This window comes from Microcebus murinus, chromosome 22 (assembly GCF_040939455.1).
Source record: "Microcebus murinus isolate Inina chromosome 22, M.murinus_Inina_mat1.0, whole genome shotgun sequence".
NCBI classification, from domain to species: domain Eukaryota; kingdom Metazoa; phylum Chordata; class Mammalia; order Primates; family Cheirogaleidae; genus Microcebus; species Microcebus murinus.
In genome coordinates, this window is record NC_134125.1 from 385467 (window position 1) to 398977 (window position 13511).

At 51.8% G+C, this 13511-nt stretch overlaps 1 protein-coding gene across 1 annotated transcript in view; it reads left to right on the plus strand.

Annotated features, from left to right (window-relative positions):
- The window catches only part of POLE (DNA polymerase epsilon, catalytic subunit), a 53134-nt gene that overhangs the window by 2576 nt on the left and 37047 nt on the right, over positions 1–13511 (plus strand). The window contains exons 2-16 of the mRNA XM_075996398.1: positions 2105–2246; positions 3006–3086; positions 3458–3502; positions 3620–3712; positions 4335–4489; positions 5557–5698; positions 5831–5911; positions 6954–7061; positions 7404–7514; positions 7795–7880; positions 8093–8212; positions 10065–10197; positions 10475–10588; positions 10926–11138; positions 11429–11536. Coding sequence (XP_075852513.1) covers positions 2105–2246; positions 3006–3086; positions 3458–3502; positions 3620–3712; positions 4335–4489; positions 5557–5698; positions 5831–5911; positions 6954–7061; positions 7404–7514; positions 7795–7880; positions 8093–8212; positions 10065–10197; positions 10475–10588; positions 10926–11138; positions 11429–11536 — 1732 coding nt within the window. The remainder of the gene's footprint in view (positions 1–2104; positions 2247–3005; positions 3087–3457; positions 3503–3619; positions 3713–4334; positions 4490–5556; positions 5699–5830; positions 5912–6953; positions 7062–7403; positions 7515–7794; positions 7881–8092; positions 8213–10064; positions 10198–10474; positions 10589–10925; positions 11139–11428; positions 11537–13511) is intronic.

The following is a 13511-nucleotide window of genomic DNA, read 5'->3' on the forward strand; positions in this document are numbered from 1 at the left end:
TCCCCAGTGAGTGAATATAGTTCCTCTCATCCTCATTTCTATCCATATTTGGTTGTACTGACATCTAGACCCAGGCACCCCAGAAAGATACGTTGTTGTAAAGGTAGAGTTTATTTTGCTACACGAGGTGGTTTTTTTTAAGTTTATTTTAATAGGTTTAGAGTGTACCAGTTGGATTCCATTACATATATAGTATAGCAGGTGTTTCTTGTTTTTTGAGACTGAGTCTTTCACCTGGGCTAGAGTGCCGTGGCGTCAGCCTAGCTCACCGCAAACTCAAACTCCTGGGCTCAAGCGATTCTCCTGCCTCAGCCTCCTGAGTAGCTGGGACTACAGGCACATGCCACCACACCTGGCTAATTTTTTTCTATTTTTAGTAGAGATGGGCTCTCGCTCTTGCTCATGCTGGTCTCAAACTCCTGACCTCAAGGGATCCTCCCACCTTGGCCTCCTGAAGTCCTAGGATTACAGGTATGAGCCACTGTGCCTGGCCTTAGCAGGTGTTTTTATAACCCCAGTTGGCTCATAATGCAATTGGTAATTAGAGGAATGATGTTAGCAAAATATGGTGTGATCGTACCAGTTCATTTGCAGTTTTTCCTAGGTAGGAGGAGTAGAATCGCATTTTTTTGTAGGAAAGGAAAAAGCTCTTAGCTGAAGTGTTGCACAGATGTGTGTCCTGTTGGCTCTATTCCTTTTTTTTTTTTTTGAGACAGGGTCTCGCCCTGTCACCATGGCTAGAACTGTAGTGGCATCATCATAGCTCCCTGCAACCTCAAACTCCTGGGCTCCAGTGAGTCTCCTGCCTTAGCCTCTCAAGTAGCTGGGACTACAGGCAGGTGCCATGGCTAATTTTTCTATTTTTTTTGTCTCTCTCTTACTCAGGCGGGTCTCCAACTCCTGACCTCAAGCAATCCTCCTCTCTCGGCCTCCCAAATTGCTAGGTTTACAGGTGCGAGACACTGTGCCCCTACTGCCCCTACAAAAGGCACCTGGGCCTCCCTCGACAGGCGCACCCTCGGCCTGGTAGGATCTCAGCTTGTGGCAGGTTGCACTTTTCTCCTCTGCTCAGAGGTCCACTTTCATCTTCATCTCCTCCGTGCTCATGAGCTGGTATCTACACTCTCTTGTTTTGGAGCATTAAAAAATAAAAAGAAGAAAACTTTTTGTTTTGAGATAGTTGTACGTTTTCATGCAGTTGCCAGAAAAAATACAGAGATCCCACGTCCCTGCAGCCAGTTCCCCCCAGTGGTAACATCTTGCATAACTAGAGTATGACTATCACAGCCAGGAGATTGACATTGACACAATCCATCCATCTTGTTCAAATTGTTCCAGTTTCATGTGCACTCTTACACACGTATGTGCATTTAGTTCTGGGCAGTTTTATCACGTGTATATCTGTGTGACCACCACCAAAATCAAAATGTAGAACAATCTATCTGAATGATCCTCTTTGTGGCTATAGCCACCTCCACTGCTCCCCATATCATTGGCAGCCAGTAATCTGTTCTTCATCCCTAGAATTTTATTTTTAAAATGCTATATAAATGGAATCATAAAGTGTGTAATTGCGGGGAGTTGGCTCTCTTCACTCAACATCATTCCCTTGAGATCCGTCCAAGTTGCTGTATCATGAGTTTGTCCCTCCTCAGTGCTGAGTGGCGCCCTGTGGTGTGTGTGTGCGCCGCAGGGCAGCTCTTCACCTCCTGAGGAATATTTAGGTCGTTCCCAGGTTTGGGCTATTGTGAATAAAGATGCTATGAACATTCACCTACTTAGGTTTTCATTCTCTGGGATTAATGCCCAGGAGTTCGGTGCTGGGGTTTGTGTACTTTTAGCATCCCACGAGGTAGCGGCATTCAACCATGATTGCTCTTTTGGTTAGTATTCTGGTTAAAAAGTTAAACAGGTTTCAGTAGCCTGCCCCCGTCATATTTTTCCCATAAATCCTTTCACTTTAATGAGCCTTTTGTCCAAACTCAAGGTTTTTGAGAAACGCATACATCGAGTCATATGCGAAACACTTTATCAAAGGTTAAGGGTTGCAGGAATCGGTGGAGTCACAAAAGGTAAAGACTGAGTTTCCTTCTCCTTTCGCCAGTGATGATGGCCCCTCTTCCTCAGTCTCCGCGCTCAAGCGCCTGGAGCGGAGTCAGTGGACGGACAAGATGGATTTGCGGTTTGGCTTTGAGCGGCTGAGGGAGCCTGGTGAGAAAACCGGCTGGCTTATCAACATGCATCCCGTAAGCACCAGCGCCGTCCCGCGGTCCTCCCCGCTCGAGAGGGCAGCTGCACGCCTTCTCGTCAGAGTGTGGTCCTTGTCTGAAGAGTAGGGGTGTGGGGGACCCTGCTGTTTGGGTGATGCAGGCGGGAGGTGGGGCTGTTCCCAGCAGCCCTCCTCTGCTGTCTAACGTCATGGAGGGGCTGCCTGTCAGCCGTCAGAGTAGACCTTTCCAGGATCGTGAGGGAGAGATTCAGAGAGATCCCCACTTGGGGGCCACCGTAGATGAGGCTAGCAGTGTTCACGCAGAGGTGGAGTAAAGAGCTAGATGATTGGCCGTGTGCGGTGGCTCACGCCTGTGATCCTAGCACTCTGGGAGGCCAAGGCAGGCGGATCACTCAAGATCAGGAGTTCTAGACCAGCCTGAGCAAGAGCGAGACCCCGTCTCTACTAAAAACAGAAAGAAATTAATTGGCCAACTAAAAATATATAGAAAAATTAGCTGGGCATGGTGGCGCATGCCTAGTAGTCCCAGCTACTCGAGAGGCTGAGGCAGGAGGATCACTTGAGCCCAGGAGTTTGAGGTTGCTGTGAGCTAGGCTGATGCCACAGCACTCTAGCCGAGGCTACAGAGTGAGACTCTGTCTCAAAAATAAGTAAATAAATAAATAAAGCTAGATGAATTTGTGTTTCAAGTGCTCAGTTTCTCAGAGTAGAAGGGAAAGGGCTTTACGCTGTGTAGAGGATAATCTTCCACCCATGTTGACTGACTCTTTTGCAGACTGAGATCTTAGATGAAGATAAACGCTTAGTCAGTGCAGTGGATTACTACTTTATTCAGGACGATGGGAGCAGATTTAAGGTAAGCCCCTGGCCCCAAGAAGCTAAAACCCACTTGTGACGAGCGGCTGGGTGTTCATGTAGCTCTGCGACTTAGGGCAGTGGGAGGCGTCTAACGCACAGCTGGGAGCTGCATCAGGCGTGACCTGAGGTGCCCAAGGGAACTTGGCTCAGGAAGACTCTGAAAGGCTGGTGGTGGTGTGTGTCAGATTCTTGCCCTGAGATACGTGCAGATCCGAATTTCCTATTGTGCCATCTCTCTTAAGAGCTCTCAAGGTCAAGGGTGCATTGGGTTTAGGCTGCTCATGGGTTATGACAGCAAACAGTCTGTCTTCACTTTTCTCTCCCTTTTTCCCTGCTCATCGCTCCTGGATGGGTTGGTGACTGTTGCAGGTGGCCTTGCCCTATAGACCGTATTTCTACATTGCAACCAGAAAGGTAAGTCTTTGTTTCACAGAATCTGCTCAGATGACCTGTGGTGGGCTTCAGAACTGGGAAATAGGGAGGAAATACCTTTTACCAATGGAAAGTCTTTTCCTTCTGGTCCTGATTTAGGGTTGTGAGCGAGAAGTTTCATCTTTTCTTTCCAAGAAGTTTCAGGGTAAAATTGCAAAAGTAGAGACTGTCCCCAAAGAGGATCTGGACTTGGTGAGTATCACCCAGACCTTCCAGGGGTAAATGAGGCTGCTGTCCACATTGTCTGTGGCAGGTGAGATTGGAAGAGGTAGAAGGTTAGGTTATCTGTTGGGTGGTGGGGTATGGTAAAGTCCTCTGCAAAGTAGGGGCCAGGCATGGTGGCTCATGCCTGTAATCCCAGCATTTTGGGAGGCCGAGGCAGGAGGATTGCTTGAGGCCAGGAGTTCGAGACCAGCCTGGACAATATAGCGAGACACTATCACTACAAAAACTTTTTTAAAAGGTAGCTAGGCGTGGGATCACATATATTATAGCTCACATATATAGTCCCACCTGCTCAGGAGGCTGAGGCAGGAGGATCACTTGAGCCCAGGAGTTCGAGGCTTCAGTGAGCTATGATGATACCACTACATTCTAGCCTGGGCAACAGAGTGAGAGCATGTCTCCTTAAAAAAAAAAAAAAAAAAAAGGTGATGTTACTTGGTGCCACATTCAGAGTTGGACAGAGTGCTTTGGAGTCAGTGACTCCTTGGGTATGCTTACCTTTGAGATTTTATTTACCCTCTTGTTTTCTCTTACCTGCAAAGTCCTGTCTCTCTTGAACTCATGAGTGTGATCTCTTTTTCTTCGTTAGCCAAATCACTTAGTGGGTTTGAAGCGAAATTACATCAAGCTCTCCTTCCACACGGTGGAGGATCTTGTCAGAGTGAGGAAGGAGATTTCCCCTGCTGTGAAGAAGAACCGGGAGCAGGACCATGCCAGCGATGCGTACACAGCTATGCTCTCCAGGTAAACGGCCCTCTCAAGAGGAAGAGCCACTGGCCAGAGTGACAAGATGGGTAGGAGGCAGGAAAATCAGCGATGAAGGGACTTCATGATGGCACATGGTGTGGAAACACTCAAGCAATTAGGTAGAAATTTCTGTATCCTCTGATTAAATAAACAGTGGCCTCCCAGGTTGTATTTTATTTTGTATTTTAGCTCTCCTCCGTTTCTTGTGTAGGGGATGGGTTTGTGCTGTAAAATTGAGTTGCTGTAATAATAAAGACATTTTAGGGGGAGAAAGAGCCCTCATCCCACCCCCAACATAGTCCCTCTACAAATTTTTATTAAGTGCTAAGGTTCATATAGCACATCTTCTCCAGAGAACCTTGGGTGTTAATAGAGAAATTTGAGTATAGAACACCAAACACTATTCATCAAATGTTTAAATATCAACAGTAATAGGAAGCAAGGTAAAAGATTAAATTTTGAGTAAATAAGTTTAGATGACTTCAGAAGAGCTGATCTTCTCCTCTGACAAAAGAAGATCAGTGGGGACCCTGAGCATTTCTGCCTCCCTGACCCGTCTTCCCCAGCAATGCCGTAAATTACTTCTCAGACTATTGGAAGGCGTAATCAGAGTCCTCAGAGGCCTGTCATATCTGAGACTTGTCTTTTGTTTCCCTGAGTGGTCCATTCAGTATCTGAGCTTAGTGGGCTGTTAGCAGCCACAAGGATGGGCCCCATCTGTAGACACAGCAGAGACCCACGCGTAGGCTGTGTAAAGTGGGGGCCTAAGTCACAGGGAGGACCTGGTGGGGCAGCCACCCTCGTGCTGTCCTCACTGGCACCACTGAGGGTTGTTTTCTTTTTTCTCGGATGCACACATCTTAAGTGTATGTTGAATTTTCTCATGTATGTGGCCCGTTGCTCTGGGAAGGTGATCATCAAATGCCATTCAGGAGAAGGGCTGCCTTGATCACTGACAGACACCACCTTGATTTTCCTTTCGTGTTTAACCTGTGCACTCTGGTCTTCACCCCTCCAGCCCCTAGCAGAGGGTAGTCGAGTTAGCCACACTCTTTCTCTCGCAGTGTTCTGCAAGGGGGCAGTGTGATCACCGACGAAGAGGAGACCTCTAAGAGGATAGGCGATCAGCTGGACAACATTGTGGACATGCGGGAGTACGACGTCCCCTACCACATCCGCCTCTCCATTGACCTGAAGATCCACGTGGTGAGTGTGGCAGGGCCAGTGACTTCCCATGCGAAGTTCCCAACAGTCAGGAAGCGAGACTCACGGGTAAATCCACAGAGGAGCAGGCTTCCCTGGACGTAGAGCTCTATTAACACACTGCACCTTCTGCAGGCCCACTGGTACAACGTCAGACACCGAGGAAGCGCCTTGCCCGTGGAAATCGCCCGCCGAGACGACCTTGTCGAACGACCTGTGAGTGCTGTTTGCATTTCCTGTCCTGAAATTTCACCTTTTCTGGAGAGAGCACATTCAGTGCTGAAAGGTGGATTCGACTCAAAAATTTTTTGTTGCTTTTTCCTCAAATGCTTTCTTTTTTTTTTTTTTGAGACAGAGTCTCACTTTTGTTGCCCTGGCTAGAGTGAGTGCCGTGGCGTCAGTCTAGCTCACAGCAACCTCAAACTCCTGGGCTCAAGCGATCCTCCTGCCTCAGCCTCCCAAGTAGCTGGGACTACAGGCATGCACCACCATGCCCGGTTAATATTTTGTATATATATATTTTTTAGTTGGCCAATTAATTTCTTTCTATTTTTAGTTGAGACGGGGTCTCGCTCAGGCTGGTTTCGAACTCCCAACCTCGAGCAATCCGCCCGCCTCGGCCTCCCAGAGTGCTAGGATTACAGGCGTGAGCCACCGCGCCCGGCCCTCAAATGCTTTCTTAAAAGAATTGTGGAATTAAAATTATTTTCATGTGTTTTTGGCCTTAGGCCATCATTTCATTTCGCACTGTGTGTTACCATGTGGCATCAGTATTTGAGCCAGGCTGGATTTGGGTGTTTGAGGAAAAACTATCACTTCCATTTCCCAAGTTGGTAGTGAAGTGACATGGTAGGAGATGGATTTGTAACTGGAAGGCCTTGGTTCAAGCATGGCTTTGTGCCCTTAGGAGAGTCCTTGTTTGGTTCCCTCATTGCCAACATGAAGGTGTCAGCACCATACCACGGTCCCCTCTCAGGGCTGTTGTAAAGGTCGGAATGAGGTTTGCGTGTTGAAGAGCTTCGAGACCACGGGTTCTGTCCACTCAGGCTGGTCCTGTGATCTCCTGCGCTGCCTCTGTCTCCCAGGTGTTTCACTTTTCATGCCCTTAGTGAACTCCCCTTCCTGACCCAGGGCAGTCAGTCTTGAGGTACCTGCTCTGGCTCACTGGAGCCTTTCCATTCTCGCTGTAGCCACCAGAGGTGCTGCAGGCTGGTGGTGGGTTCCCAGAGTTCGGCTTTATGCTGTTCTGTCTTTGCAGGACCCTGTGGTTTTGGCATTTGACATTGAGACAACCAAACTGCCTCTCAAGTTTCCTGACGCCGAGACAGACCAGATTATGATGATTTCCTACATGATCGATGGCCAGGTGAGCAGTGACTTCGGGGAGGTAAGCTCCTGCACCAAGGACCTCATCTGGTCCCCGAACGAGAGCGGCATCTGTCCATGGTAGTGTTTGCTGAGTGAGTGAGGAGTAAGGAGTGCCCGGGGAACGGAAGCAAACGTGCCGTTCCAACAGCCAGCTGTGCTCCCTCCTTCCTGACGAGATCTAGACATTAGTGTCCCTTCCTGGGGAGCTCATGGTGCCTTCACGTTGCTGCAGAGTTCTTTGCAGTACGAGTCACCTGGCAGAGTTTCTGGGCCATGTTGGGAGGCCATGTCTCAGGTTTGCTGTCTCTGATTTGTGCTAATTGCTAATGAACTTCACCAGGGCTACCTCATCACCAACAGGGAGATCGTTTCAGAAGACATTGAGGATTTTGAGTTTACCCCCAAGCCGGAATATGAAGGGCCTTTTTGTGTCTTCAATGAGCCTGATGAGGTAAAGAGTATCACTTGGGACGTAGATGGGTATTTTGGGGTGAAATGGGAAGAAGGGGCATGCAGATGCTTTCAATCCTTTTCAATCTGATCCCCGTTGGATCAGAACCGCAGCTCAGTGAGATCTGTTCTCAGGGTGTGATCCTCTTTCCTGGTGGAGACAGGAGGGAGGTGTGGGAGTAAGGGCTGACGGGAGGCTGCCTCTGAACTTGGAGAGGGCAGTTTGGAAGTAGCCTGGCAAAGAGAGAGTGCACCCCAACACTGTGACTTGCTGGGTGCAGGTTCATCTGATCCAAAGGTGGTTTGAACACGTCCAGGAGACCAAGCCCACCATCATGGTCACCTACAACGGGGACTTCTTTGACTGGTGAGTCTGATGTCTTTGTGAGTAACTAGAAAGTGGGAGGGAAGGGTGTTTGGTGGTGCGAGTGGGCTTCTCGTCCTGACTGAGGAGGTGGCTGGTGTGTGGGGATCCAGGCTGTGCTCTGGTGTCTCCTGGAATCCTCCTCCCTGTGTCCGAGAGAGGAGAATTAGGGGCTAACCTGTCCCTGTTGCTTGTCTGTTCTCTTCTGTGCCCAGGCCGTTTGTGGAGGCCAGGGCAGCAGTGTACGGCCTGAACATGTACCAGGAGATAGGCTTCCAGAAGGACAGCCAGGGAGAGTACAAGGCGCCCCAGTGCATCCACATGGACTGCCTCAGGTAGGCACCCAGCGCACCTGCGCTCGACACCGTGGCCTCACACGTGAGATCCCAAGGCTTGACGGCTCCCCTCTCGTGCATACTGCATGTCGAAGCGTCTCTCGTGGGAATAGGGTCTGGGTCGTCTGAGAACACAGCCGCCGTGGCTCTGGCTTTGATTGCTGGCTAATCACTCGTTTGGTCAGCAAGCAGGCTCTGACTCTCAGCCAGCAGGGGTGGAAGCCAGGACAGAAGGGAGCACCCAGTAGTGGGGGCCCAGTGGCGCACGGGCTGCCGAGGGACCTGGGCTCACCCAGGCAAGGCTGTGGACGCGGCGGCCAGGCTGGCCTCACAGGGCAGGCAGATTCCACACAGCAGCCGGGCCGTGTGAGGCGGCTCAGGTGTGGAAGGTCATGGTGTCTTGGGGGCTCAGGCATGTCTGGGCAGGAGGAAGGATGTGGAAATGCCGAGAAAGAAGACCGGAGGGGACGGAGGTCTCCACCGGCCTCCTGGGCCAGGTGAGAAGGTGGGTTCTTCTCGACCGGCACTGGCTGCCACTGGAGCGTTTGAATCGTGGCCGAGTTTCTGTTTAGCTCTGGCATCAGTGCTTGGGTTGGGGGCAGGAGACTGGGCCAGTTCAGAGTGTGACGGAGTGACAGTCCTGGTACGCATTGGGTGCAGGACAGAGATGCCCCTGGGTCTGCTGATTTGCAGTGGGTGGGGACAGGGACACTGTTCTCAGGATGGGCTGGGCACCTGGAGTCTCTGCCAGCAGGGGAGGCCGGAACAGGCCGGAGAGCAGGTCTCAGATGGAAGGTGGTTCTGCCATCGTGCCAGCCTGGGACCCCAGCCTACGTGGGCGCCCCGGAAACCATCTCGACTCCGTCTGGGCTTGTGCTGTGGATTGGGGGTCCCTGGCAGGCGGGTCTTGGTGAAAGCCGGGGTAGCCGATGAACTCCCAGGACGTGGAGTAAAATGAGAGGAGAGGGCTGTGGGGGTGGGCCGCCCTGGGGGAGCCACAGGAGGTGGGGATGGGCTCCATGCGTGGCCTCCCAAGCAGGGCTGGGCTTGGGTGTTTCCACGCTGACGGCCAGCGCAAGGGAGGAGCAAAGAAGCGCAGTGGTGTGGAGCACGGCCCAATGGGCGCGGAGAGCTCCGCTGGGGAGAGGCTGTGGACGTGGGTGTCTGCCCACCTGCCACCTTCTCTCTCCGGACCAAGAGGCTGAGGGATTTGCTGAGGTGAGGCACAGCCAAGGAGTGGCTCTGGCGTTTCCTTGTGTTTTGTGGGTGCACCTGTGAGATGGCCTAGGTCCAGGCGAAGGGTTTTTGTGAGGGGCCTGCCCATTGGGTTTTTTTGTTTGTTTTTTTTTTTTTAAGTTCTTAATGAAGTCTTCATGCCCATTGGGTTTTGTTTTTTGTTTTTTGGTTTTTTTGAGACAGTCTCACTCTATTGCCTGGGCTAGAGTGCTATGGCGTCAGCCTAGCTCACAGCAACCTCAAAATCCTGGGCTCAAGCGATCCTCCTGCCTCAGCCTCCCGAGTAGCTGGGACTACAGGCATGCGCCACCATACTTGGCTAATTTTTTCTATATATTTTTAGTTGGCCAATTAATTTCTTTCTATTTTTAGTAGAGACGGGGTCTTGCTCTTTCTCAGGCTGGTTTCGAACTCCTGACCTTGAGCCTTGGCCTCCCATAGTGCTAGGATTACAGGTGTGAGCCACCGTGCCTGGCCCCCATTGGGGTTTGGGTGTGGGTCTCCTGGTACCTGTTAGGACCCTGCACTTTCTGTGTCGTGGCCAGTTTTGCCAGGTCCTGGGTTCTCAGGCTTTGTGTTGACTCCTCCCTGGCTTCTGTTCTCATTTCCTTCCCAGGTGGGTGAAGAGGGACAGTTACCTTCCCGTGGGCAGCCACAACCTCAAGGCAGCTGCCAAGGCCAAGCTGGGCTACGACCCTGTGGAGCTGGACCCTGAGGACATGTGCCGGATGGCCACGGAGCAGCCCCAGGCATGTGAGCTGCGTCTGCTCTCCCATGCTGCTGCATGGTCACGTGTGTTCCACACAGAGGTTGGCCCAGGCCCAGGTGCTGCTTTCAGCCCCGCCCTGCTCCCCCCAGCAGGGCCACCCTTCCTCCAGGATGGTGCATTTCATCCTGGTCCCCTCTCCTCCCGTGGACGTGTGGCGGCTGGCGAGGCCTCGCACCTCGCTGAGCTTTGCCTTCTGTGCCTCACCGTCACCTGGGGCCACTGGTCTTGACGGCCGCTTGGTGGTGTTCTCTCCTCAGACTCTGGCCACGTATTCGGTGTCGGACGCTGTCGCCACCTACTATCTGTACATGAAGTATGTGCACCCCTTCATATTCGCTCTGTGTACCATCATCCCCATGGAGCCCGATGAGGTTGGTGTCCCCTGTCCCCACCACACCCTGGCTGTCACATCAGCACCCTCCTGTTCCTGTTCCAGCACCCCTACACAGCCCCTGCCCTGTTCCGGCTGCACCACTGCCTAGCAGAGGCAGGCGGGTGCCGGGAGGTCTGGTGTGATGCCACGGTGCCCTTCAGGGGTCCAGCCCTATGGGGATAGCCACGGGAGGCGGGGTTTACAGCCGTTTATCAGCAGGCTTCCTGTCCTTTCTCATCCAAGGCAAGTCTAGGTGCCTTCCTTGTGGCTCTCGGACTGTGCCTGCAACCAGAGCCGTTGGCGCAGGCTCCCGGAATCCTTGCTCTCTCCCACAGGTGCTGCGGAAGGGCTCGGGCACGCTGTGCGAGGCCCTGCTGATGGTCCAGGCCTTCCACGCCAACATCGTCTTCCCCAACAAGCAGGAGCAGGAGCTCAACAAGCTGACGGCCGACGGCCATGTGCTGGACGCAGAGACCTACGTGGGGGGCCACGTGGAGGCCCTGGAGTCTGGCGTCTTCCGCAGTGACATCCCCTGCCGGTTCCGGATGGTGTGCTGCCTTCCTGGGCCTTCCCTCTCTCAGGCCGTGGTCGGGCCCAGAAGCCCCTTCTCCACATCCTCCCCCACAGCCCCTCCCTTGGTCCAGCGCTCCCCTGGGGCTTCTCTGGGGCAGGACTGCGCAGTGTCCTGTAGCGGGAGCATGTGGGTCCTTCCGGAGCTTTCTAGGCACATCCCGCGTAGTGCACAGCCAGGCTCTGTGCCTGCAGCAGCAGCACCGCTGAGGTGGGCAGTGCGGGCGCCTTTCCCGTCTGACTCGTGTCATCTCGTTGTTTGTGCCAGAACCCCGCCGCCTTTGACTCCCTGCTGCAGCGGGTGGAGAAGACCATGCGCCACGCCGTCGAGGAGGAGGAGAAGGTGTCCGTGGAGCAGGTCACCAACTTCCAAGAGGTAACGTCCAGGAGGCAGGAAGACACAGCCGTGTTCCTGCACCTTTCTTCACAGCCTGCTGCTTCCAGTAGCGTGTTTATCAGGCACCTGCACGTGCGGTGCTGTGGACAGATGGCACCGGGTCCCTGGTGGGACAGGCGGTCGTTGTGGTGATGAGTGGTGGATCCACTGAGGTGGGAGAGTTTCACAGAGCTGTGCCTGAGATGTGGCCATGGGCTGCCCTGGGTCTCACGCCCTGTTTCAGGCTGATAGGACTTTAACTTTGTTGGGGGGGGGGCATCGGAGATTCTTGGTTTTATTTTTCTTGTTAAGGAGACTTTAAAATGGTGACAGATAGTAAATTCCTAAAGCAACAATAGAACATAGTGACTGTATGACCCAATCAAAGTGTGTGGTGACTGCAGGGGGAGACGCCACTATTTGGTGGTCCCCGTTCCTTGGGACGTGGCACATCTCAGCTCTCTGTCAGGAGTTGCTCAACACCACGGCATGTCCAGTGACTGGTGGTTTGGAGGTTTATAACAGTTCTGGCATCCATGTCCAGAAACACCTTGTAACAGAGTCTAGACAAAATTCAAACGAGAACGCACTTTCTTTGCAAACTGAGTGCTATTGGACGTTGTCAGCTACAGCTGCTGTTATACTTAAGGGAGCTCTCAACGAGCCACTCTGGGAAGAGAATCTAGAGCGAATAACAAACACAAGTTAAAAAACTTCTCTGAAGGAACAAAGACATTACTAAGAGACCATGAGATGGGCAAGCGGAGTTCGGCTGGAAGTGTTGTAGGTACAGGGACTCCAGACGCTTGGTGAGCCCGGAGGTGGGCTCTGTAGATGGCAGGCTGTCTCGTGAGCCATCTCCACAGCCTGGAAAAGGGAGCCCAGGGTTACTCTCGTGTTCTTGAGTGACCACCCAGCAGTCACGTGGGCGGCTGGGGGAAGTCAACAGGGCTCGAAGCAACCTGAGGTGTGTCCAGGTGGGGTCCCTGCCTTAGAAGACAGCCTTTCAGCTTCTCCCACCCCGTTCACCTTTCTGGGCCTGGCAGTGTTTCAGCACGTCCTCAGCAGGCAAAGAGGGATAGAGTGGAGCTCGTTCGTTTGCCTAAAGTTCAAGTAGAAACCAAGTATTGTGTTTGTGTCATTTCCTATTCTCTTTTTTTTTTTTTTTTTTTTTTTTTGAGACAGAGTCTCCCTTTGTTGCCCAGGCTAGAGTGAGTGCCGTGGTGTCAGCCTAGCTCACAGCAACCTCAAACTCCTGGGCTCAAGCAATCCTGCTGCCTCAGCCTCCCGAGTAGCTGGGACTACAGGCATGCGCCACCATGCCCGGCTCATTTTTTCTATATATATTAGTTGGCCAATTAGTTTCTTTCTATTTATAGTAGAGACGGGGTCTCGCTCTTGCTCAGGCTGGTTTGGAACTCCTGACCTCGAGCAATCCGCCTGCCTCGGCCTCCCAAAGTGCTAGGATTACAGGCGTGAGCCACCGCGCCCAGCCTCATTTCCTATTCTATGTGATAGGTGTTAATCTTTGTGATCATTTCTTACAATTTTAGGTGTATTTTCTATTTTTTTACTACTTTGAAGGGTTTTAAGGATGTTTTTAAAGACTAAGGACAATTTGGTGTTCAAGTGATTTTCTAAAAAGACTTTACCAAATTTATTGTATTTTGTAAAAGTGGTGGCTACCCTTCTGGTTAGCTTTTTTCTGCCGGTTAATTTTTGCTCCTTTAGATGTTTTTCGGCTTTTTCCACCCTTGAATGCCTAACACAGGGATTGGCAAACCGTGGTACACAAGGCCTGTTCTTACACAGGCAGCAACCTCGGAATGGTTAACTTTTTAAAACATTGTTTTAAAAAAAAAAAACAAGCAAGAATATGCAATACACAATTCTCTTGTGTGGCTGTAAAACCTAAAATGTTTATTATCGTGGCCGGGCACAGTGGCTCACGCCTGTAATCCCAGCACTCTGGGAG